The sequence below is a fragment of the Pelodiscus sinensis genome, chromosome W (assembly GCF_052426305.1).
Source record: "Pelodiscus sinensis isolate ZL-2025 chromosome W, ASM5242630v1, whole genome shotgun sequence".
NCBI classification, from domain to species: domain Eukaryota; kingdom Metazoa; phylum Chordata; order Testudines; family Trionychidae; genus Pelodiscus; species Pelodiscus sinensis.
In genome coordinates this window covers 9,916,534-9,943,409 of record NC_143084.1, presented here as the reverse complement: position 1 = coordinate 9,943,409, position 26,876 = coordinate 9,916,534, and the positions used below count along the sequence as shown (strand labels likewise).

The 26,876-nt window shown below is 46.5% G+C and overlaps 1 protein-coding gene across 14 annotated transcripts in view; it reads left to right on the top strand.

Moving 5' to 3' along the window:
• The window catches only part of LOC102445074 (ataxin-2-like), a 257,980-nt gene extending 232,675 nt beyond the window's left edge, over positions 1-25,305 (top strand). For 10 of the 14 annotated variants that reach the window (XM_075914768.2, XM_075914776.2, XM_075914772.2 and 7 more), the window contains 5 exons: positions 48-101; positions 15,997-16,127; positions 18,031-18,258; positions 23,775-23,943; positions 24,710-25,305. In XM_075914768.2, the coding sequence (XP_075770883.2) occupies positions 48-101; positions 15,997-16,127; positions 18,031-18,258; positions 23,775-23,943; positions 24,710-24,738 (611 nt within the window). In that variant the 3' untranslated portion in view covers positions 24,739-25,305. The other 4 variants (XM_075914769.2, XM_075914774.2, XM_075914775.2 and 1 more) reach the window with 3 other exon arrangements.
• Positions 25,306-26,876: the final 1,571 nt, after the last annotated feature.

Here is a 26,876-nt window from a genome sequence, read left to right as displayed (position 1 = left end):
GTGCACATGGCAAGAGGCTAATTTACCTTTCTATTTCCCAAATTCAGCATGTCCCAAAATACCATACAGCAAGGAGACAGGCCCTTCTTTCTACTTTGCCAGTGAGTTGCGGTTTTTGTACTATTTTTTTATTGTACAGAAAAGACCTTTTTAAAGAATAGATGTTAAAGGAATAGACATGCTGAGGGAACATTTTTTTCCTTGCACCAGGCCAAAATATAGAAAAATTAGGAAAACTCTTTTCAAATAATAAAGTTGTTGAATTAATAAATGTACAGGGCATCAAAAGCTAAAGTACAATGAACGTGTGACTTGTCTGTAGGATAGATTTGTGTAAATACTTTTCTGCATGCCAAGTTACATTGCTCTTTGTCCAGCGAAGTCTTGCATCTAACTAGCCTCTACTGTATCTTGAACTGAAGAAGACTTAGACTCTTCTTTCTAGTCTGCCACCAAAAAATGGGCATTTGCCTCCCTTAAGATCTCCATGAACTCCACTCCTCCCCATCCCTGCCCAAAATGGGATTTTCTGTTTTCACAAGGTTGATTAAATTCCTTAAGGGAAGAGAACTCCAGCCAGGGATGGGCACCTATGAGTAGTAGGTGGGCAACATGAGTGGGCTGCTTTCACCTCAGTGGGCCACAGCAGCCCGCAGCGCACTGGGGTTCCACCTGTGGCCCCACTCCCCCCCCCCCCCCATCTGCCCTCCCTCCCAGCATTTTCAGAATGCTCAAATTGCCTGATTCATGATCCTTCCCCTCCCTCCCAGAGCTGAAACTGTGTCGTTTCAGCTCTGGGCAGATGGGGAAGGGGCAGGGACGGAGTGCAAATAAGGCAATTCACATGCTCCAAAAGTTCTGGGACGGGGGGGTAGATGTAGGAAGTGTGGAGCTCCGGTGCCCCAATTTGTGAGAGGTGTGTGGGGAAGGGGAGAAGCTAGGGTGGGTCTGCATGCTGCAGATTGTCCACCACTGACTTCAGTGCTTCATTATCAGTAAAACTATATGGCCTGAGCTCTGATTTTGAGCCCTGTAGTCTTGGGAAAGATCACTCTGGAATCCTTATTCTGAGGCCTCTGATGGAGCGTGGCAAGCAGTACATTTTTTCATTTCTGAAAAAGTGTAGCCTGGTCTCAGCCCTGTGTCCTTTGATGGAGTCTGGTGGGGATGGGTTCCTGCTGGCTAGGTAAGCAGTGCCAATGACACTGCCTGGTCCTTGTGCTTCAACATGCTGCCATCCACATCCTGCAGTAATATGCTGAGTGGGGGAGGGCCTCTTTGCACCTTCTTTCTCCAGTGTATGTGGAAGCGGGGTCAAATACAACTGTGGTGAACTAGTAAACTGCATCAGTCTCTAGCTGCCAAACAAAAGTGCCAGATAGTCCAAAAGAAGAGGAGAATATTGGACTCATAGATTAATTATATGGCGAATAACCTCTGTGGTTTTCTCCTGATAATAGATCTCAGTAATCAAACACCACATATTCCAAAATGGAGTCTGTTGTAGTCTCTTAGGGTACGTCTACATTACAGCGTTAATTTGAGTTAACTTAATTCGAATTAAACTCATTCAAATTAATGCATCTACACACAAAACCTATTTAGAAATAGCACGTCCACACTGATTGGACCCTGAACCAAAGTTAAGGCTGGCCAGAACCAGTGCTGGCAGGGCATCAGGTTAGGACTTAGCCTCAGGCAGCAGCCCCACACACTATCTGAGCTCCATGCTTAAAGGGACCCTACCCCCACCCCGGACAGACAGTTCTCAGGGTTCCCCGCTTGCTTGTCTACCTCGATGAGGGACAGCAAAGCAGTCCTGGCTTGGAGTGCCCTGAGTGCCCGCACTTGGGACACCACAGCACTCGGCCACGTGGAGCCAGAGCTGCCCCGGGCACGCTGGTGCATCTCGTGGGGTCGTTGCTATCAGCCCGGCTGCACTTGCTGCAGGCTGCGATAAGGGGGTCCATCGGGGGGCTGTCAGGATCCAGGAGGCCCTGAGGGAGATCGTCGACCCCCAGAAGCCCTCAGAGCCTCCCCAGTCCTCCCCACCAGGGGCTCGTGCCCCATTTCTCCCTCACGTCCTTCCACGTAACCCTCCCTAGCCCCCCTTCCTGATGTCAATCAAAAGACACGTATGTTCAAAAATAGAAACTGGGTTTATTGAACAAAACTGCAGGGGGGGGGGGATGAACCTCTGGGGAGACTGGGAAAAGGAGGTGGGAGAGGGGAAGAGAGAGGGTGGAAGAGGGAAGGGGGAAACCTGGGAGGAGGGAGCTGGAAGGGGGAAGCAAGGGGAAGAAGGAGGAGGGGAAGCTCAGGGCCCAGGGTTGGGGGGTCTCGCCGGACCAACTTGATTTTCATGCAAACCTGCTCCTGGGTTCGCATGTGGCCTTTGGTGGCCAGGCTGGCAGCTGTCCTGCCATAAACGGCCGCATTCCTCTGTCTAGTGCGGAGATCATGGACGTTGGGGGCAACCCCCCCAAACCTGAATAAGGTCCATGATCTCCACCCTGGACCAGGAAGGCGCCCGCCTTCTCCAGCCCGTCAGGCTCCTGGGAGCTGGCAGACTGCCCCTGGGGAGCGGTGGAGGGCTGGGGCTGCCAGTGGCTTGCTGGCTCATGTTTTGGGGCCACTGGGTCGGGGGCCCCGGTGGCCACTGCTGGCTCTGGACTGGCAGGCTTGGAGCTGGCACAGGCACTGTGGCCGGGGTCTACCCCTTTAATGGCTCCGAGGCTGGGGGAGAGGAGAGGAGTTTTCCTGGTTGTGCCCAGAGTGGCCACCAGGGCTCCCTGGGAAGGGCTGGAGGCCCCCTATTTCGAATTAAGTGTCTACACAGCACTTCATTCGAAATAGCTATTTTGAATTTGGCGTTACTCCTCGTGGAACGAGGTTTACCAAATTCAAATTAAGCGCTCTGCTATTGGGAATTTATTTCAAAATAGCGGTTTGCATGTGTAGACGCTATTAAAGTTAAGTTGAAGTAACGGCTGTTGTTTCGAATGAACTTTGCAGTGTAGACATACCCTTAGAAATAAATTCCAAATTAGGTTAAATGCCTATTGGAAAGCTTTACAAAACTTAAGGAAAAAGCTTCAGAAACCCATGTTGTTCTGGGGTAGGGTCCCTAGTGGAATGGCCATAGATTATTCATGTGTCCATCCTGCCAGAGACCCTAGCATTTCACAGATAGGTGAGGTGCAATTCCTGCTTCTCTCAACTTGCTTCTGTATTGCAGCAAGCTTGTTGATGTGTCTATATCTGTTTGTGCACCCTCTTTCTTGTGAGTCATTTCATTCAAGAGGGTATGAAGAACAATATAAATAATTCTGAGGGGTAGCTGTGGTACAGGTTGGACTTCACTGGTCCGGCACCCTCGGGACCTGAGCAGTCCTGGATGAGGGAATTAGTTGGACCAGCGAAGGTCCCCTGCCACCAGCCCCCTCAGCCTGCCACCCCTCCCCACCGCTGGCTACTTCGGCACCGCTGCCAGCTGGGTGACACGGCTGCCCCATCTTTGCTGCCATAGATGCTGCTCCAGCCCCACTGCCAGCACGAGAACACACAACACTGGCCCCACTGCTGGCCAGTATGCAGCCCCAATCGGGCTGCTGACCTGCCACAGTCCCAGCTCCACTGCTCCAGCACTGCTGCTGTGGCCCCAGACAGGCTTCCCCTGCTGGGCTGCCGTGCTAAGGATGGCCGGAAGCAGTGCCAGCAGGGCATCAGAGGAGGACTTAGAGCGTGGAGCTGCTGCCTCAGGCTAGCCAAGGGCTGTGCTTAAAGGGACCCGACCCCCACCCCGGACAGACAGTTCTCAGGGGTGCCTCGCTTGCAAAGCAGTCCTGGCTTGGAGTGCCCTGAGTGCCCACACTGGGCACATCACAGCACTCGGCCATCAGACCGGCTGCACTTGCCACAGGCTGCCATCTGGGGAGAGGGGGCAATTGGGGGGCTGCAGGAGAGCTTCCACCCCCAGAAGCCCGCAGAGCCAGCCCAGTCCTCCCCATCGGGGGCTCGTACCCCATTCCTCCCTCACTTCCTTCCACTTACCCTTCCCTAGCCCCCCTTCCTGATGTACAAAATAAAGAAAACGTGTGTTCAAAAATAGAAACTCTCTTTATTGAACAAAACTGGGGGAGACTGGGAAAAGGATGTGGGAGAGGGGAAGAGAGAGGGTGGGAGAGGGGAGGGCAACTACAATGATTAAAGGTTTGGAACAGGTCCCATATGAAGAGAGGCTAAAGAGACTGGGACATTTCAGCTTAGAAAAGAGGATACGGAGGGGGGATATGATAGAGGTCTATAAAAGCATGAGTGGAGTGGAGAGGGTGCATCAAGAAAAGTTCTTCATTAGTTCCCATAATAGAAGGACTAGAGGACACCAAAGGAAAGGAATGGGTAGCAGGCTTCAAACTAGTAACAGAAAGTTCTTCTTCACAAAGCAAAGAGTCAACCTGTGGAACTCCTTGCTGCAGGAGGCTGTGAAGGCTAGAACTAGAACAGAGTTTAAAGAGAAGTGAGATCAAGTCATGGAGGTTGGGTCCATGGAGTGCTATTAGCCAGGGGGTAGGAGTGGTGTCCCTGCCCAAAGTTTGTGGAAGGCTGGAGAGGGATGGCACGAGACAAATGGCTTGGTCACTGTCTTCGGTCCATCCCCTCCAGGGTCCCTAGTGTTGGCCGCTGTCGGCAGACAGGCTACTGGGCTAGATGGACCTTTGGTCTGACCCAGGACGGCCATTGTAAGCTCAGGGCTCAGGGTCGGGGGTCTCAGTGGACCACCTTGATTTTCATGCACACCTGCTCCTGGGTGGCCAGGCTGGCAGTTCTCCTGCCCTAGACGGCCGCTTTCCTGTGCCTAGTGCGGAGGTCGTGGATGAGGTCCACGATGTCCGCACTAGACCAGGCGGATGCCCGCCTCTTGCGGTCCCGGGCAAGCTCCCGGGAGCCGCCAGCCTGGTCCCGGGAAGAGGGGGAGGGCTGGGGGGCATCGGGTGGCTGGCTCGAGCCGTGGCAGGTGCAGGGTCTGCTAGCTGGGTGCTGGCAGGCTTGCACCTGGCACTGGCACCGTAGCCAGCCCATGCCCCTTTAAGGGGTCCGGGGCCGGGAGGGGGGCATACGAGTTTCCCTGGTGTTGGCCAGAGTGGCCACCAGGGAAAGCTGGGGAGGGCTAGCCTCACACTAGTTCGAATTAAGGGGCTACAGCCCTTAATTTGAACTAGTAAGTTCGAACTAGGCTTAGTCCTCGTAGAATGAGGTTTACCTAGTTCGAACTAAGCGCTCCGCTAGTTCCAATTAAGTTCGAACTAGCGGAGCGCTAGTGTAGCACCTATCAAAGTTAATTCGAACTAACGTCTGTTAGTTCAAATTAACTTTGTAGTGTAGACATACCCTAACAGATTTATGTGGGCATCAGCTTTTGTTGGTAAAAAACATTTTGTTAGATGCATTTCAATTATTTTAATATAAATAATGTAACTGGTGTTCCCTAACACCGTTTGGCTTTAAAAGGACTTTGTAGCTTTCATTTTGGCATGTGGAAAAAGTTTTTTACAGAATGACTTTCCTATACTGGAAATTTACTTTGAGCACTTAAGGGTGTCCGTATATCTTGGTTTGGTGCACTGAAATTCCTTTAAGTTCCTTCCTTGCATAGATATTCTTTTAAATAGAGTCCACTGTAAATGTGTAAAATGACTTTGTATGTGTTTATGAAATGAAAGACATGCTGTTTCTCTGCTTCCTACCATTCAAACTGAAGTCTTTAGAGGTTGTTATCCTCACCATCTTACTGGGTCTGGCAATAGTCTTGAAGCCACTTCACTGGTCAGCTCCTAGAAACTGTCTTGTAAGTTATGAGTGCATTACTCCTCTGATCGAGCCCACTGTGTCGGTTGTCAGCATTCATTTTTTTCCTCAAGAGAAATTCAAACGTCAGGAATTTGGGGATTGATTTCCGTCTAGGCTAGTGGTTGGTAATTCTGTGTCTTTTAACTGCTGCTCTGATTTTTAATGTTCGCCATTTCTGTGGGTTTACAATAGCTGCCTTTCACTTTTCTTTCTTTCTTTGCTCTTGTCAACAACATTGATTGTTGCCTTTTCCTTCTTGCTTTAGTTGGAATTCAATTCAGTAATTGAACCCCCTCTAGTATAGTATCTTTGTCCAGTCCAATAAGGAATTGCTTGTCCTAATTGTATCAATATCAAAATGACAGTATAGTTATGAATAATATAGGCCATATCTAGAAACCACCTGCTTGGAAAGTGATGTAAGTGAAGCCAATCAACTTACCATTGTTCCGTGTTCTTAGGAAAGGGGAGAGACCCGGGGGCGGTTAATTTTTTTTAATTGGACCAACTTCTGTTGATGAAAGAGGCAAGCCTTCAAGCTGCAGATCTTTTCTTAAGTAAAGGAGGCATTTCTGGCTTACACTCCTGCTGGAAGCAAACCATGGTTATCAGCAGTCGTGAGATGAGCAGAAGGTGCTTGTACTGAGAAGCCATCGCTAAACAAAGCAACACTGTTAGGGTATGTCTACACTAGAGCACTAATTCGAACTAACTTAGTTCGAATTAGTTAATTCGAGCTAACTTAGTTCGAATTAGCACATCCAGACTTAAAAACTAGTTCGAATTAGCGTTTTCCTAATTCGAACTAGCATGTCCACACTGAGTGGACCCTGAACAGGGCTTAAGGATGGCCGGAAGCAGTACCGGCAGGGCATCAGAGTAGGACTTAGAGCGTGGAGCTGCTGTCTCAGGCTAGCCGAGGGCTGTGCTTAAAGGGACCCGACCCCCATCCCCAGACAGACAGTTCTCAGGGGTTCCCCGCTTGCAAAGCAGTCCTGGCTTGGAGTGCCCTGAGTGCCCACACTGGGCACATCACAGCACTCGGCCATCAGCCCGGCTGCACTTGCCGCAGGCTGTCATCTGAGGAGAGGGGGCAATTGGGGGTCTGCAGGAGAGCTTCCACACCCAGAAGCCCGCAGAGCCAGCCCAGTCCTCCCCATCGGGGGCTCGTACCCCATTCCTCCCTCACCTCCTTCCACTTACCCTTCCCTAGCCCCCCTTCCTGATGTACAAAATAAAGAAAACGTGTGTTCAAAAATAGAATCTCTCTTTATTGAACAAAACTCGGGGAGACTGGGAAAAGGAGGTGGGAGAGGGGAAGAGAGAGGGTGGGAGAGGGGAGGGCAACTAAAATGATCAGGGGTTTGGAACAGGTCCCATATGAAGAGAGGCTAAAGAGACTGAGACTTTTCAGCTTAGAAAAGAGGAGACTGAGGGGGGATAGGATAGAGGTCTATAAAAGCACGAGTGGTGTGGAGAGGGTGCATAAAGAAAAGTTCTTCATTAGTTCCCATAATAGAAGGACTAGAGGACACCAAATGAAAGGAATGGGTGGCAGGCTTCAAACTAACAACAGAAAGTTCTTCACAAAGCAAATAGTCAACCTGTGGAACTCCTTGCTGCAGGAGGCTGTGAAGGCTAGAACTAGAACAGAGTTTAAAGAGAAGTGAGATCAAGTCATGGAGGTTGGGTCCATGGAGTGGTATTAGCCAGGGGGTAGAAATGGTGTCCCTGGCCTCTGTTTGTGGAAGGCTGGAGATGGATGGCACGAGACAAATGGCTTGGTCATTGTTTCGGTCCATCCCCTCCAGGGTCCCTAGTGTTGGCCACTGTTGGCAGACAGGCTACTAGGCTGGATGGACCTTTGGTCTGACCTAGTACAGCCATTCTAAGCTCAGGGTCGGTGGTCTCGCTGGACCACCCTTTTTTTCATGCACACCTGTTCCTGCGTGGCCAGGCTGGCAGCTCTCCTGCCCTAGACGGCCACTATCCTGTGCCTAGTGCGGAGGTCGTGGATGAGGTCCATGATGTCCGCACTAGACCAGGTGGGCGCCCGCCTCTTGCGGACCTGGGCAGGCTCCCGGGAGCCGCCAGCCTGGTCCCGGGAAGAGGCGGAGGGCTGGGTGATAGCGGGTGGCTGGCTCGAGCCGTGCCAGGTGCAGGGTCTGCTGGCTGGGTGCTGGCAGGCTTGCACCTGGCACGGGCACCGTAGCCAGCCCGTGCCCCTTTAAGGGCTCTGGGGCCAAGAGGGGGGCAGAAGAGTTTCCCTGGTGGTGCCCAGAGTGGCCACCAGGGCAAGCTGGGGAGGGCTAGCCTCACACTAGTTCGAATTAAGTGGCTACTCAGCCCTTAATTCGAACTAGTTAATTCGAACTAGGCGTTAGTCCTCGTAGAATGAGGTTTACCTAGTTCGAATTAAGCGCTCCACTAGTTCGAATTAAGTTCGAACTAGCGGTTTGCATGTGTAGCGCCTATTAAAGTTAATTTGAACTAACGGCTGTTAGTTCGAATTAACTTTGTAGTGTAGACATACCCTTAGTAATGTACTTCCATAAGGTACGTCTAGACTACATGCCTCTGGCGACAGAGGCATGTAGATTAGGCTACCCGGCATAGGAAAATAGGAATAGGAAACCTACCCGGCATAGGAAACCTCATCCCAGGAAGCATACCTGGGAGTTCGACAAATGCCTTTGATGTCGACCGTGGAGCATCCAGACTACCGCGCTGAGCCGACAAACAGCTGATCGGCTTAGTGCGGCAGCCATTTAAATTTAAATGAAGCGGCGATTATTTAAATCGCCGCTTCATTTTCCTATGCCGGGTAGCCTAATTTACATGCCTCTGTCGCCAGAGGCATGTAGTCTAGACATACCCATAGAGCTTTTTTCAGTATTGTATCCCATATTAGTGCAACATCTGGAAAACCATAGCACTGCTGACGTGTCAAGAACAATGTAATATGAGGTTTCCATTACTTTTAGCAGTTCTTTTTCTCCTTGTGTTCATTATAGAAATTAGCATGGAAATATTCCACTAGGATGATTAACTCTTTGGATGACCATGTAAACATTGTTTATAAGCAGTTGTCATACTGAAGGTGAGTGGATTGTGGGTTAGTAAGTTTTCATGACTGTTTTGAAAGGCTTATTTAATGGATTCATGCATCTTGCTCATCTGAAGTAATCTTGTGACACCGCAATTTAAATCTATGGAATCTGATTATGATGTTGAAGACCTGACTTTAGGTGAGAACACATAAACTGAGATTTTTTTCCTCTCACACATCCTTACTAATAAAGGGAAAGAAATGCCTGTAGAAAGTGAAACACTATCAGAATCTCTCTTGCAGTGATGAGGTATTAGCATCTTTGTAGAATCTGAGATTCTGTAGAAATAAATGGAAAAAAACCCTAATGTTTAATTTTCTGCCATAAATTGGAAAAGGTGGATACATTTGTTTTTAAATTATATGCTTCATTACTCCTGAAGCCTTCTTGAATAAGATGTTTATGGAATCTGGTAAAGCCTCAAGAAAAATATCAAAGGTGAGGCGAGGGTCTTAAATGTTACTATTAAAATATAATTTGCAGCAGCAATTGAGGCTACGTCTACACAGCAGCGTTATTTCAGAATAACTGATGTTATTTCGAAATAACATATTCTGCGTCTATACACAAGCAGTTATTTCAACATAATGTCGAAATAATGTCGAGCTAGAGGACTTCTTACTCTGACTCCTGTAACCCTCATTGTATGAGGAGTAAGGGAAGTCGGAGGAAGAGCGCTCTATCTCGAAATAACCGCTGTGTAGACAGCGCCAAAAGTCAAAATAAGCTATTTCGACTTAAGGTACACAGTTAGCGTAGCTCAAGTTGCGCAGCTTATTTCGAGTTTAGCCCTGCTGTGTAAGCATGCCCTCAATGAGCATTTTTAGTACATAATAGTATATAAACTGACTGGAATAGATTATGAAAACAGATGCACAACTGGGAAAATATAAATTCTAGGTTTTAAACAAACAAAACTAACACAATTCTCTGCCAAGCTGTGGACATCTGGCTTGAGGAGAAGTTACTGAAAATTGGTGTTTTGCTCTTCTCCCTCTTCCTTCTGCATTTAAAAATTTTCTAGTAAGTTCTGCACTTATATTAGGTGGCATAATAAATGATTATCAGCATGAAGCCTTATTGCATAATATAGGTACCTGCTTCAGAATAGCTTGCATTTCGGTCCTCTCTCAAGCTATGAAAAAAAAAGATGAAGCACAGTAATAGCTTTAGGGAATAATAATAAAATTATTTCAGGGTCTCCAATGAATAAAGTGTGGGTGTGGGAGACCTTGAATATCCTACAACTTCTAGTAAATGCGTATAACACAGCTCCTCTTGAATGGAATGGAACTTAAATTAGGAGGGAGGAAGAGGTTTTGGAGGCTGAGGCACTTGAATCAAACTCGAGAGTGAGTTAGATTTCATAGAATCATAGAATAATAGGACTGGAAGGGACCTCGAGAGGTCATCGAGTCCAGCCCCCCGCCCTCAAGGCAGGATCAAGCTCTGTCTACACCATCCCTGACAGATGTCTATCTAACCTGTTCTTAAATATCTCCAGAGAGGGAGATTCCACCACCTCCCTTGGCAATTTATTCCAATATTTGACCACCCTGACAGTTAGGAATTTTTTCCTAATGTCCAATCTAAACCTCCCCTGCTGCACTTTAAGCCCATTACTCCTTGTCCTGTCCTCAGAAACCAAGAGGAACAAATTTTCGCCTTCCTCCTTGTGACACCCTTTTAGATATTTGAAAACCGCTATCATGTCCCCCCTTAATCTTCTTTTTGCCAAACTAAACAAGCCCAGTTCATGAAGCCTGGCTTCATAGGTCATGTTCTCTAAACCTTTAATCATTCTTGTCGCTCTTCTCTGTACCCTTTCCAATTTCTCCACATCTTTCTTGAAATGTGGCGCCCAGAACTGGACACAGTACTCCAGCTGAGGCCTAACTAGTGCAGAGTAGAGCGGCAGAATGACTTCACGAGTTTTGCTTACAACACACCTGTTGATACAACCTAGAATCATATTTGCTTTTTTTGCAACAGCATCACACTGTTGGCTCATATTCAACTTGTGGTCCACTATGACCCCTAGATCCCTTTCCGCCATGCTCCTTCCTAGACAGTTGCTTCCCATCTTGTATGTATGGAACTGATTGTTCCTTCCTAAGTGGAGCACTTTGCATTTCTCTTTATTAAACCTCATCCTGTTTACCTCTGACCATTTCTCTAACTTGCTAAGGTCATTTTGAATTATGTCCCTATCCTCCAAAGAAGTCGCAACCCCACCCAGTTTGGTATCATCTGCAAACTTAATAAGCGTACTCTCTATCCCAATATCTACATCATTGATGAAGATATTGAACAGTACGGGTCCCAAAACAGACCCTTGAGGAACTCCACTTGTTATCCCTTTCCAGCAGGATTTAGCACCGTTAACAACAACTCTCTGACTACGGTTATCCAGCCAATTATGCACCCACCTTATCGTGGCCCTATCTAAGTTATATTTGCCTAGTTTATCAATAAGAATATCATGCGAGACCGTATCAAATGCCTTACTAAAGTCTAGGTATATGACATCCACCGCTTCTCCCTTATCCACAAGGCTCGTTATCTTATCAAAGAAAGCCTTTGGAAAGCCTTTTAATCCCTTTGTGCCTTGGTCCCCGCTCATTAGAGAGACTACGTCCCTTTCTTGCGGGGATTGCTCAGACTACAGAGATAGGCCATATAAATATTGGATTAAGACTAATTTCATAAGGAGATGAAGAAACATGAAATTGTAGTTGAGTTTTGATTCTAATGTGTGAATTGGCCAATTTTGTACAAACGTGCAGGCAGTGAAAAATTACAGGTGGAAATTTGCTGCTGTAAATGAAATTGAAGTGGTAACATTAAAAATTAAGTCACTGTTTTTAAGCATAACAGGATACCAATGCACTGGAGACTAACTCCAATCTAGGTGCATAGAACCTTTAGACATTTTCAAGCTAATTTATCACTTCCCAAAACCCAACTGCTAACTAAAAACGTTAATGGTGTGTGAAAATGTAATAATGTGACAAATATGTCATGACCAAGGTAGACCTTTGAATACTTTGCAAATTGAAAGCCATGCAGTGTAGTTCACAAGATTCAGCTGTACATTATTGCCCTGTGGGCTGGAAACATAGGGTCAGTGAAGAGTTGTTAACATTTTCCTGAGAGGTGAGTTCTTGAAGGGTTGAGTGGGCTGCAGTTGGTGGTTGGTTTATACCAGGGGTGGGCAATAATTTTACAAGGGGGGGCCACTTCACAAATCTTTGAAGTAGCCCTGGGCTACCCCAGAAGGGACAGGGCCTTGGGCGGGGCAAGGTCACTTCCCGTACTGCCCCACCCACAGACCCTGATTGGCCTGGGGGTGGGGGAATGCGTGTTCAAAATAGCTGGTGGTTCACTCTAGGTGCTGCATGCCCATTGTGGGGGAGGAGACTTCGCACGTGCCCCTGTCCCCAGGTCTCAATTGGCCTGGGGGCAGGGGAGCAGCAGGGCATCCGTGGGCCGGATCAACCGGCTTCACAGGCTGAATCTGGCCCGCAGAGGCTCTCTTGCCCACCCCTGGTTTATATTGAAGCAAACATCACTAGCTGAATAAAGTCACTGTTCATGGTTTTGTAAAGTGTTGTGCAAATGTAAGGCAATGGAAGTAATAGCAAACTGAAGTGGGAAAGGTTGGGACGGGGGTATTTGCTCAGAAGTAGTTGGAATATGTCTGAGGCACTTGATGGAGTGGCAAGGTGGCTGGTTTCTGCAGAAGCCTTGTGGCACACAGTGCTGCACTGTATCAAATGGCACTACATGTGGTATGCTGTCTCCTTCAATTCTTCTGCTCTGTAGGGTGAACAGATCAAGGCAGATTATTTTCTGTGTGTTGTGCAGAGGAGTTTTTATTTCAGAAATTGTGACGGGTTTTGGCATATTGGGGTATAGAAGTTAGAACAATTAAATTAATTTGCTCTGAGCTGGGATTTCCTAGTATATAAAGAATTGCTGGCAATGAATATTCAGGTGGTTGTGGCCTTAACTGTAACTAACCTTATACCCGTGGTCACCAACCCATCGGCCGCGATCGACTGGTCGATCGGGAGGGCCCGCCCAGTTGATCGCAAGGCGTTTGGGGCCCCCCCATTTCTCCCCACTACCTACCTCCAGCGACAATGGAGGTAATGCCGGCTTCCTGCAGGGTGGATGGAAGTCCGGCAGCTGTGTGCCACTTCCAGGTTTCAGGAAGTGCGCTGGCTGCTCCCCCTCCCCCAAACAGCCAGCGCGGTACCAGACCCAGGTCTGTGGCGTACCAGGGACTTCCTGCACGGGGGGGTAGGAGTCCCTGGAGGAGGCGCGCCGGGATGTGCTTCCCCTGCGAGGGTGAATAGGAGTGCCCAGAGGTGGCAAGTGCTGGGGACGCCTTGTCCCCTGCTCCCACCAACACCCTGTCCCCACCCCAGCACCCACTGGCACCCTTCCCCACTACCATGTCCCCTGCTCCCACCAGCACAGTTGGGGCCACATTAGTGAGGCTTGGGGGGTTTTAGAGGAGGCTGTTTGTGTGTGTGTGGTGGGGTTTTTTTGTGTTTTGGTTTTTTTTTTTTTTCAATCTCACTTGTGTGGCCCCAACTGACTTTTCTGTGGGTCAGTGACCCCTGACTCAAAACTAGTTCCCCGCCCCTCTCATAAATAAAGACAATGCTGAAACTTTTTGTGTTGGACATAATATTTTATTTAAAAATGAAGCCTGGCCAACAAGGCCCCAATTGGGGCCAAGCCCCTATCTGGCCACAGCATCATAACATTCCTGTATCCCTCACCCCGACTCCAAGTCTGAGCCTATCATACACTGGAACCCCCTGTCCTGAGCCTCTCCCATCCCCAAAGTCCTACATCCCCAGTCTTCTGCCACAACACTCCTGCACCGTCCACACATCACAAATCTGTGCCCTGAGCCCATCATACTCCCAGCCTCCCTGTCCTGAGCCCCTCATGCATCCCAGCCCAAACTCCTGCACCCTCACGGCCACAACCCTGCGGCTTGCTCAGCACCACAACCCTCCACCTGACCCCAACACTCTCCAGCCTGGAGCCCCCTCCCTGAGCCAGCGTCCCCTTCTCCACCTCCTCCTGCATCCAAATTCCCTCCCAGAGCTTGCACCTCTCACCCCTTCCCACACCCAAATCCCTCATTCGCACCCTACAGCCCGTACCTCCTGTCTCAACCCAGTGAGGGTACGGCTAGACTTACAAGAGTTTTTTCCACTCTTCTTCCTCTTTTTTTAGCAGAAGAGTAAACATGCTCTTTCAGTAACCCCCTCGTTCCACGAGGAATAAAGGGGCTTCCAAAAGAAGGTTTTTTTTCTGACATTTGGCCCAGTCTAGACAGGCCAATTGTTGGAAAAACCTCTTCCTACAGAAGAATCGGCGGGGGCGGGGGGGGGGGGGGGGGGGGGGGGGGGAGGGGAGGGGAAGGTGGCAATTTATCCATACCCTGAGAGTGTATAAGGGCTGGGGATAGCAAGTGATGGAGAGGAGGAGAACAGAGAGGGCGGGGCTTCAAGGAAGGGGTGGGGTCTTGGGGGAAGGATGGGTTAGATCTTGGCTTGTTCTGACATTTAAAAAGTGATGTTGGGCGTAAAAAGGTTGGAGATCACTGCCTTATACTATATTCCCCATGGAGCTCCTTTTTTCCACTTAACTGCTCTCTAAATCAAGAAAGATGCAGCAGAGAAAAAAAATGTCCTAATGTTGGCTTTCTTAGCATTGTGAATGCTCAGATTTAGCCAGTAATTATAGTCCTATTTGTACCACATACCAATTGGTTGTTAAATTAGGATATGGGCAGGAACTGGGTTCAGGACCAAGTGATTAGTTTCTTCAGACATTCCATTCCTGGCACTGTGGGCAGCAAAGGTAATCTTCATCTCAGTGCAGTATGGTATTGAACAGAGATGAATGAGAGTATGAATTAGTAATGGCTTTGCAAGCCTCATACACAAGCTGTGGGTAGATGGTGCATGATCTTAAATATTGTGTAAGATCTAAAAGCTACAGGTGTAGAGGAAGCATGTGGTCACTTTTTAGAGACTTACTTCATTTAAATTAATTGTTTAGTGTTCGAGTGAAAACATTTTTGAAGCAATTTAGCGTAACCTACTATTAAATTACTGTTCCTGTCACAAAAGAGAGTGAGAGAACTCTGCATGGCTCAATTTATAGCCAAACATGATAGGATTGACCAAGGAGGGACTTCTTGTTAAACTTCAATTTGCTGCTGAAGGATTTCCCTAAGCCTATGTTGTTTCAGTTAATGAATGCTGTTTGACTTGTGTATTGATTTTTTTCTGTGGAATTTGGCATCCATGATTTCCAGAAATGATGGGCCCCATAGCAACATCAAGAAGCCAGTGGGAATGGTGGTAATACAGGAAGGTGTCTTGAATTGGACTCTATATGTAAGGCACCAACTTCAGCTAAAACTCGTTGACTTTGAGAGCACCAGTTTCCCAGCTCTTACGTGTATGATGTGTTTGTGTAGCTTATCTGCAAGCACACAGTGTATACGTGCGCTGACTGTACTGTGAACAAACTCCAGAAGAGTAGCATGGTGAGGTTAGCCAGGTAGAAGCCAAAGACTTTGTGGATGGTGGAAATAGAATAAATATTCATGTTTGTGAATTATTTAACTCTGTACAATACAGTTTACTTTTTCCAGAACAATACAATTTAAGAAACTGATTACAGATTGCTTTTAGTCTGTTTGACAAAAATTGCAGATTAAATACTGCTCCTGTTTTTGATATAGACAATGTCTTTCATTAAATCAAGCTAAGAAAGCTGAAATTTTTTATGATTATTTGTTGACTTTCCTGTAAAACCATGTAAAGCAAATATTGATTTTTCAATCCAAGGTAAGATGTGCAGGTATCTACAAAATAAACTTTGTTGGGGTGGGGAACCAATTTACAGTGTTGTTGTGCTGTAAAATCATAGCATGCAATGTGAATTTGATTAGATGTATATTCTGTGTCACTTGTCAATTTCCTCCTTTTCCTTCTAGTTTCTACTGGCTCTCTTGCTCAACAATATGGCCACCCGAATGCTACCCTCCATTCACAGCCTTCTGCCACACCAACAGGACAGCAGCAAAGTCAACATTCTGGAAGCCACCCTGCTCCCAGTCCAGTGCAGGTAACAGCAAAACTCTAGAGAGTAAACACTTTGAAATACGTCTTGCACCCCATCATATATATAGTAGCCCATTGTCTGTGACTCTGTAACGCTGAAACGCTGGCTGTTCCCTCTGGGCAGTGCTGTTGCCTCCCGCCATGGCACTGTGCTGATTTCTGCGCCGCCGCGCGGGAGTGAGCAGCTGTTTGGGGTCCACGCTCCCCATGCAGCACAGGGCCCAAATGGCCGCTTGCGCTGCTTGCTCCCACACGGCGGCCCGGCTGAGCAGCACAGAAGTCAGCACAGCGCCATGGAGGGAGGCAACAGCACCGCCCAAAGGGAACAGCCAGGGGACGAGGCCTGGACAAGCACGTGTCTCTGACGTCAGGAAAGGGCACTGGATTCAAAAGGAGGAAAGTGGAGCAGACACAGAGGACGCGGAGGAGACAGAGAGGAGAACAGAGGAGGTGGAGGAGAAGAGAAACACAGAGTGAGAGGCGGGAGGGAGAGACAGAGAGGCAGAAGGCGGAGGAGAGCTGAGAGAGAGAGGGTGAGGCAGTAGGAGGAGGAGAAGAGAGAGGGAGGCCGTTTGCACTGCTTGCTCCCGCACGGCGGCCCGGCTGAGTGGTGCAGAAGTCAGCCGAGCACCACGGCGGGAGGTGAAGGGGGGTGGGGCGGTGACGTACACGCCCAGGGGTGGAGCCTGGATGAGCATGCATCCCCGATGGAGACAGAGGAGAGCGGAGAGAGAGTGAGAGGCAGGAGGGGGAGAAGAGAAAGAGAGAGGCAGGAGGGGGAGGAGAGCTGAGGGGGGGGGGAGGCAGGAGGAGGAGGAGAGAGAGAGAGAGAGAGAGAGAGACGGAGCAAGAGACCGGAGGCTCAGGAGAGAAGACTGACATGGAGGAGAGACCTGAAAATCCCATCTTATGATGGGCTAATTGGCTAGTTATGTTAGAAAACACTGCACCAGTCTGTTACTTCAGCATCTGTTTGTTCTTTGTATAGCTCCAAACACGTTCTTCTTGACAAATAAGCTTTGGTAGCAGCTATGTTTATACTCCCTCGTTCCAGAAATAATGTGGCTTGGAAATATTATTTCCTTACAATTTGTATGTGAATCCAAAGTGAAGTGCAGTCAGTCTGCCTTTAAATCAATGTGTGATAAGAATAAGGGTAAAGGGTTGTGAATCATGATTTAAAATACTTCGTATAAACAGCAGGGAGGGGCTCTTCCCTCACCTCGTGAACGCACACAGAGTCCAATGTTTGGAAATTACTCATTTGACCCTTTCTGATAAGGAATGGGGAGGGCAGGTGGTTCAGCAGTGCTGTTGTGATTAATTAAAGGAACATCACTCCCCTGGTGCAGTCTGGCTCTAGTTTGGTATGTGTGAATTTATGGCATGAAAGTTAGTCACAGACAGAAGTGCTGAAAGATGGGTTTTGTTTTTTATGATAGCCTAGGATTCTGGAGAATACATCAACTCTGCAGATTCCAGTGATTTTCCCCCCCTGTGCTACAGATTTGGATAAGACGACCTACCAGATCAGAATGTAGCATTTTATTTTGTTATTAGTGTAGTGTGTATAGGAGCATATTTGTTAAGTAAAATTTTAACAATTCCTTTTTATTTCTGTGGAATAAATGTTTATTGTTTATCGCTTAGAATCAAAACCTGAATCTCTGGGTACGGCTAGACTGCAAGGATCTATTGGGGAAAAAACCCTCTTTTGAAAGCCCCCTTCTTCCTCGTGGAATGAGGAATACAGAGGATTCTGAAAGAGTGCATTTGCTCTTCCACAAAAAAAAAGCAGAAGAGCACAAACACGTTCCCTGGACGCGGCGGAGTTTTCCAGTATCCTGAAAACCCCCCGCAGTCTAGCCGTACCCTCTGACTAATTCTTCCTCCTATTTGCTTTGCAGCATCACCAGCACCAAGCTGCTCAGGCACTCCACCTGGCAAACCCACAGCAGCACTCAGCAATGTACCATGCTGGTCTTGCTCCAACCCCACCTTCCGTGACACCAGGCTCCAATACGCAGTCTCCACAAAATGGTTTTCCAACAGCACAACAAACAGTCTTCACTATTCATCCTTCCCATGTTCAGTCTGCATATACCAATCTGCCACACATGGCCCATGTACCCCAGGTAAACAAACTTTAACAACCTTTCAAAGACTTACATGTCCTATTGCCTCAAAGATGATGTAGTGTCCTCCTTGTACATCCTTATTCTGGTTTGCTTAGGGTTCTGTTTGCACAGTGCTGTAAATACATTTGAAAGCAAAGCCAAATCTTTACATGTCTACTCAATGAGAGATTCTCACGGCTGCTCAGAAACTCCTGAGAGGATTATGAAGAACTCCAGAAGAGGTTAAAGTGAGGTGCCTGGGCAGTGTGGGGTGGAAGAAGTTCAGATTAGACAAGTGGAAAGTATAATGCACACTAGGAGGAAAGATAGTAACAGTACATTGATGGGTTGTAAATTAAATTACCATTGGGGATACAGGGGATAGCTCAATGGGCTGCAGTAGTCAGCAATCTGATTTGGAATGCTCTTTTCAGTTTTGGTCACTTCACGTCAAACACTATATGGCAAAAATAGACAAAGGTTCAGAGAATGGCAGTGACTGTGATTAAAAGTGTGGAGAGTCTACTCTACAAAGATTAGCACTATAATACAATCTGAGGGATAGTCATGTTAGTCTGTATCTGCAAAAACAATGAGGTGTCCTGTGGCACCTTAAAGACTAACAGATGTATTTGGACATAAGCTTTTGTGGGTAAAGACCCACTTCGTCAGATGCATAATGACGAAGTGGATCTTTTGCCCACAAAAGCTTATGTCCAAATACATCTGTTAGGGTATGTCTATACTACCCCGCTAATTCGAACTAGGAGGGTAATGTAGTCATCCGCAGTTGCAAATGAAGCCCGGGATTTGAATTTCCCGGGCTTCATTTGCATGAAGCCGGCCGGCGCCATTTTTAAATGCCGGCAGTTCGAACCCCGTGCCGCGCGGCTACACGCGGCACGGAGTAGCTAGTTCAGATTAGGCTTCTTATTAGGAAGCCTAATCCGAACTAGCTACTCCGTGCCGCGTGTAGCCGCGCGGCACGGGGTTCGAACTAGCCAGCATTTAAAAATGGCGCCAGCTGGCTTCATGCAAATGAAGCCCGGGAAATTCAAATCCCGGGCTTCATTAGCAAGTGCGGATGACTACATTACCCTCCTAGTTCGAACTAGCGGGGTAGTATAGACATACCCTTAGTTTTTAAGGTGCCCCAGGACTCCTGGTTGTTTGTCATTTGGAGAACACAGATAAATGGAAACACAAAGGTACATCAAAGAATGAACACTTAAGTAGGATCATTACTGCTGAGGATACTTCTTTCTAACCCCAGGCAGTTAGGTGTTGGCTTATGCCTTAAATCAGAAGGGTTAATACTCCTTATGCATGTTACCCTAGCTCAGTGGTCTCCAACCTTTTTACACCCAAGATTGCTTTTTAAATGTCAGGGCAAGCCAGGACCGACCCCACCCCTTCCTTGAGGCCCCACCCTCTCCATCATTTGCTGTCCCCAGCCCTTACTCATTCTCACTGGGTTGAGACAGGAGGTACGGGCTGTAGGGTGCGAATGAGGGATTTGGGTGTGGGAAGGGGTGAGAAGTACAAGCTCTGGGAGGGAATTTGGATGCAGGAGAAGAGGACGCTGGCTCGGGGAGGGGGCGCCAGGCCGGGCAGTGTTGGGGTCAGGTGGAGGGTTGGGGTGCTGAGCCAGCCGCAAGCTTGTGGATGCAGGAATGCAGGAGTTTGTTTTCAGGTGTATGATGGGCTCAGGGTTGGGGTCTGTGGGGGGTGCCAGGAATGTTGTGATGCTGTGGCCAGATGGGGGCTGGGCCCCAATTGGGGGCTTGTTGGCCAGACTTCATTTTTAAATAAAATACTATGTCCAACACAAAACGTTTCAGCATTGTCTTTATTTATGGGAGGGGCAGGGAACCTGTTTTGGGTCGGGGGCCACTGACCCTTAGAAAAATCAGTCGGGGACCACACAAGTGAGATGCAAAAAAACAACCTCTCCAGAAACCTCCAACCCTCACTGATGTGACCCCAACTGAAACACCTCACTCCCCTGGTACTCCAGCCCTGGGCGGGACTGAGGTTAAAGGCCTCAGGCCAGATTAACTTCTGGGGTTCCAGGGTTAGTGGATTTTGTGGGCCCTCCTAGGCTCTGGGGTGGGGGCAAAAATGAGTGGTTCAGTGTGTGGGACAGGGCTGCCAGTGAGTGGGATAGGGATGGGGTGCAGAATCTGGGTGGGAAGTAGGGTATAGGAGCAAGCTAGTGGTAGGTGTCAGGCCAGGGAGCAGGAGCAGGGTGCTGGTGGGTGTCTGGCCAGGGGAGAGGGGGCAGAAGCAGCTTGGCTGGTACCTGGGGGTCTCCGGGGTGAGTATCTCTTGCGCAGGATCTGCAGGCACCGCTGGAAGAAGCGCACGTGCCGCTCCTTCAGGAAATCTAGCTGCTCAATGTCCAGATCCTCTACCCCCCCCCCCCCCCCGACCCTGGCTCCCTGGAGCATGGGGGAAAGTAGGGTGGACAAGGAAGCATACATGCTGCTGTGGGGAGGGGAGGAGCAGCGTATGCATGCTTCCTAACAAGCTGAATCTGGCTTGGAGCCTCGGGACCTCTTCCCCCCCCCCCGGAAGCAAGCGCTGGCTCCAATTTTGGCAGGGCTGGGAACGCTGACTGCGTCAAGATCGACCATCAGTGCCTCTGCGATCAACTGGTTGGTGACCACTACCCTAGCTAGTGTAACTCAAGAGCTTGTTAATCCAATAGGAGTCTGTCTGGGTCAGTCTCTGTTCAATTTAATTAGGAGACATGGGGCGGGAAGGGGGGAATTACTGTTACCAAATTTCCTTTTATGCATTCTACATTTATAGCTTTTTAATTTCAGTGTCCCATTGCCTTGCTCTTGTGGTGTGAAGGAGCCCCTAACTGCCTTTGTTTAGGTAACTTGTTATAGAGCCTTTTCTTCCTCTAAAGCATCTGGCTGTTGCCTGAAACGGTATATTGGCATAGGTGGGATATTGATCAGTCTTAGCTTGGTAGTTCTGTGTCTGACTTGATTTTTGTAGTTTCTTTTGGGGTCCCTGTAAAGTCCTACGTTTGGACCCTCAGGTGTGCCTAATTGCAAATGACTGCTATACAGGCACCTAGAACACCAAACCTTGAGAGCCGAGGTTAATCATTTCATTTCCAAGATGTAAAGAACTAGGTGAACTGTACTGAAGTGTAACTGATGATAGCATACCTGTGGGCAGCCTGCTTTCTTTAAATGGAAGTAAATAGTCTAATCTTGCTGGCTCCTTTTTTGCTTTGTGGGATTCACAAAAACTACTAAAAGAAATAAGATGCTTCTTATAGTGCAAACTAACTAAATGACTCTGATGAAGTCTCTGATATTTTTAAGGAGCATAGTCAGACTTCTGTATCTTTGATCTTGACTTGTGGAATTCAGTGTTGTTGGTTTCACAGACATAAAAACAATAGGCATGGACATATCAAAAGATGTATAAAGTTTCAGATGGCTTTTCAGGATGGTGTAGAGCCCCATAAGCCTTTAGTGAAGGACTAACTTCATCTATCTAAAAAATCTCTAATGAAGTGACTACCTCAACTGCTTAGAGGAAAAACAAATAATCCTGAAGTGCCACAGATAAGCATTTCATAATGCTAAGTACGATCATAAAATTCATTAAATTAAATTGATTACATTAATCAATCAGTAACTCAATACTAATTGAATCCCTGGCTCACAAAACTCTGAACATGTTACAAAAATCAGCACCTAAGCATGAAGTTGAGCAAAGCATCATTACCATGGCAGACAGATCTTATGTTATGCATGTCTGTTCTGAGCACAGCTGCTTACAAATGGCTGTCATGGCTTTAATAGTACTGTTTGGTCAAAACAAAAATGCTGGTTATCATGGGGAATGTAATGCATGAGGCTTAGAAGGCATGCCCGTGAAGCTCAAACAGTGTTCTTAGTATGCTTCAGGAGTTAGTTCTCATCCTTTCAGGGACTACATGGAAGCTGTATTACAACTTGAGGAGTCCTGTTAATCAAATGCCGTCTGATTAAGGGTGACAGTAATACAATGAAAGTAGTGCTTGTGGGAAAAGTTCCAGGGTTTAGCCACATGGGAATTCTGCCTTTTCGGCACATCTAACTTGAATGAGTCGGAAGTCCTAGCCACTGTCCTTTACTGTCTGGAGTGGTACTTGGGATCTGAGTATCCTCTACCAGCTTTACTTACAACACACCCACAGCTAAAAAAAAAGACAAGGGCCGGGGGGGGGGGGGGGATTGGAACCTTGGATGCAGCTAAACAGGGACATAGTTAAATGCTGCCTGGTTTGTTGTCTTGTAAATGACAAACTGATTAGTAGCTCATCAAGATTGATAGGGCTTGCACCTCGAAAATAGAGGTAGTCCCTCTGCCTCCTGTCAGGAGCTGTTACTAATGAGTAGAGCCCTGCAAATCCATAGATATGCATCCACTTCATAGGCGCATCCCCAGATGTGGATATCCACCATTAATTTTTACAGAGGAGTGCCTGGTGGAGCAGAGTGGGACAAGCATCCATAGGTCATACCCATACAGATGCTCCTCCTGAGTGAGGCACTTGCTGCTGCCCAGGGGTGGATGTGCATCACGTAAAAGGTGGGGAGCAGATTGGATGCATGTTGTTTCCTGTGGATGTGGATCCACATTTTTATATCTGCACAGGGCTCTACTAATGAGTGAAAGGATTTTTCTACAAACTGAGGAGATGTATTACGTGCTTATTTGTCACAAGGTAATAAGCAGTGAAACAGACATGTTTCAGTTTCTTTTTGGGGGGATTAATTACGAACACTTTCAGTACACAAGAACTGATATAGTGAGCTTAACTGAAAATAGAACAGAACTGTGCTAGCTGCATGACACAGTGGGGAAAAAGGAGGAAATAATTTCCAACTGTTTTTATGTGGGATCCAATATAGCTATATAAAGAGATCGAACATTGGAGAGACAATGGGCATCTAGCACAGGAGAATGTGATGAAAGTGGGAATTGTAGAACAAATGAAAAACCAAGTTAATTTCATTGAGGCATGAAGTCTTTGTTGGAGAACTTGCTGGGTAAATATCATTGCTTTTGCTTCATGCTTTTCCTTCCTCCTCCCAAATGTATTCATATGAAGCACTGAGAAAGAGATGACAGTTCTTCCCGTGTGTGTAAAGGCCTATACAGTGCCTGTTATTTCTGCATAGTGTCCAAGTCCTTCTCTGCATAGGAAATGCCTTTCAGTTATTAACACAATGTCTAAAGATTTTTTTTTAAAATAACTATTCCAAAAGTATCCACTAGTAGCACTCCTAGCAAGGAGCTCCTACCCAAACAGATGAGATGTCAGCAAAGCCAAGAATAAGGATTTGACACCTTGTGTTTTAAAATCTCAAACTTACTCCCTACATGCACATTCTAGCCAATTGACTTATAATGGAGTAAATCTCATCATTTACTGTTTCAGTTGGAGGAATCTTTGCTAGTCATGTGGCCAGGAGTGTTGCCTCCTTGTGACCATTATACTAAAGAGCTCTTTGTTTCAGGCTCATGTACAGTCAGGAATGGTTCCTTCTCACCCAACTGCCCATGCTCCAATGATGCTAATGACGACACAGCCACCTGGTGGTCCCCAAGCCGCCATCGCTCAAAGTGCACTACAGCCCATTCCAGTCTCGACAACAACACATTTCCCCTATATGACGCACCCTTCAGGTGAGGAGTGTGTGCGTGGGAGACCTGCACCTTAACGGAACCAGGTCAAATTAGTGAATAAAACTGTTATGAGCCAGGTTTGGGTTAGAAACAAAAAACAAAAAAAAGTCCTTTTGCAGAGGCAAACTGCTGAAGGCTGCAGACAGTATTTCTGCAGTTAGTATTTATATTTTGCTGCTCCAAATGTAAACTTAGTATGCATACAAAATGGACTAAGTTAGGAAAGACTTTATTTCTCTATGGCTGAAACCTACTATGCAGACTTCAGTGTGTGCAGGACAATGTTCTTGGGGATAGACTGACTAGGTGGCTAAGAGTGTAACAGTCCAAGTTTTGTACATGTAAATTATAGAAAGTGGCTTGAGGATAGTTGTAAAATTACTGCTCCATGGATAAAAGTATTGCTGACACCTGAAGGCAGGTGGCATTTTGAAGTTGACTTTTTATCCCAAGAGCGACATTTTGCAGTCCTGTTGCTTGGGGAAAGCAGGCCCTACTTGTTTTGTTACTCTTTAAATGTAACTCTTACCTAGGTGTCTGGAGTATTGTTTTTTTCCAAAGCAGGGTACAATGAACTAATACCTGATTTTGTGGGGTGGGAAAATACATCTTTGCTTTCTTAGGGGTTAGATAGAAAAACAGCCAAAGGATATCTTAATGCAGGCATTTTTACAGACTTGAGCTAAATAATTATCCTGTGATTTAACTGGCAAATTGTTACATGGCTTACCAATTTGCTATTTACACATGCACTCTTTTTCTGCAGTACAAGCCCACCACCAACAGCAGTTGTAAGGCTGATCGGGAGTAACAAAGGCTGGATACCTTTTGTAGGCCAAATACCTTCCTTCCACTGCTCTGCCAACTGGAAGCACAGACAACTAGAATTTCATTTATTTTGTTCAAAAAAATGATTTCTTGTAACATCCAATAGGAATGCTAACAGTTCATCTGGTAGTGGGAGAGATTCAGATTGAAGAGGCACATGGGAACTTGTGTGTTACTCCATGCACTGTATCAGAATCCTGCAGGTGCCCAAACTCTGCTTGCTGAAAACTGGAAGTTATTTATTTTTTAATGACCCTTCAAAGTTATGAGCTCATCAGCTAGCAAAAGAAGTAACACAAGTGATTCTTGCTGCTATCATCACTAAAAATCAAGACTCAGAAATCCCTTTTACATCTAACTAAACTTGAAACAGGTTCAGTAAAATTCTAATAGTCAAACTGATGGATTATTATTTATAAATCACATTTGATGAAGTGATCACTATTGCAAGACAGTGATGTAACTTAAGAAAACTTTTACTCTGTAGATAATATAAAATAAAAACTTTAAAAAAATAAAAAATTTAAAAACTGATCAATCTGGTGTGTGTATGTTACTCTTGCCATACTTGAGTCTCTAGTTTTAAGACTCTGTCCAGTTTAATGTAAGGTAAAAATGATTTGGCATTATGAAATGTTAAGTAGTATTCAACGGCAAACCTTTGGCCTGTTTTACTATGCAAGCCACAAGGAGGTTTGGTATTAACTATCTGCAATTCAACATACATATTACTTCAGTCAAAGCATCCTACTGCATCCTGTGTGGCTTCTGTCCATGATGTATCATCATCTGAGGGAAGCAGAATAGGAAGTCTTGATGCTTGGGGCAGTAGAAATGATGCAAAGGTCAGTGGTGTTTGGAAGCTACTTGCCAGGCTGAGCAAGAAAAAGCTGCAATAATTACTGGCAAAAGGTGAGGGAGAATTGTGGAAAAAGACTAGAAGAAAAGTAAGTGAATTTGATGTGTTAAGTACGTCACACCAATGTGAACTTCCTCAGACCATATCCATAAAATGGTCTGTGGTCTTCACCACTGTTCCTTATGGAGCATACTTACAGCTGCTAACCAAAAGTTAATGGGTAGGAGAAACACAGTGACCTATTAAAGCACAATCCAGTTGTTGAATTTCAAAGGTGGGTTAATAATGTGTTTATGTAAATATGTACACATTAAATACAGCTGACAAAGTATACCATTGCTCAAAGATGAAAGGTGCAAGATGAGGCTAAATAATATATTTCAGAGGGGTAGCCTGTAACACGTTTCTAAATAATATAGTTTGTCTTGTAAGTCAATTCACTATGCAGACACAGTGCAATGAAAATGTCACTGCTTTACAGAACTAATTCGGACAGGCAGTAGGGGGCCTAAAAATGCTACAATGGTACATCTTACTCAACCAAATGAGTAAATATACTTTGTACGTCTGTTCATCAAACACTCTCTCAATAAAGAACAAAGCAGCTTGTTGAGGTAGATTATCAAACATTCATGTAACTGGGGCTATGTCTAGACTATGGAGGTTTTTCCCGGAAAAACTCTGCCGTGTCCAGGGAACGCGTCTGTTCTTCTGACATTTTTTGCGGAAGAGCAGGCATGCTCTTTCAGAAGCCCTGTCTTCCTCGTGCTGAAAGAGGAAGTTTTTCCAAAATTTGGCCCAGTGTAGATGGGCCAAATTTCGGAAAAGCCTCTTCCAAAAAAACTAAAAAGTGGCAGTTTAGACAGCCTGGGAGACAAAGTGGGGGAGGTAATATCTTTTACTGGACTAACTTATATTGGTGAGAGAGAGACCAGTTTTGAGCTTACACTGAGCTCTTCTTTGCATCTGAGCAACTTATCTGGCATATCACAACTAAATGCCAGATGGAGCAGATTGTTTACTCCAAGGCTGTGTCTAGATTGCATCCCTTTTTCGGAAAAGGGATGCAAATTAGACGTATCGCAATTGCAAATGAAGCGGGGATTTAAATCTCCCCTGCTTCATTAGCATAAACATGGCTGCTGCTTTTTTCTGGCTCGGAGCTTTGCCGGAGAAAAGCGCCAGTCTAGACACGCATCTTTCGGAAAATAAAGCCTTTTCCAAAAGATCCCTTATCCCTTATTTT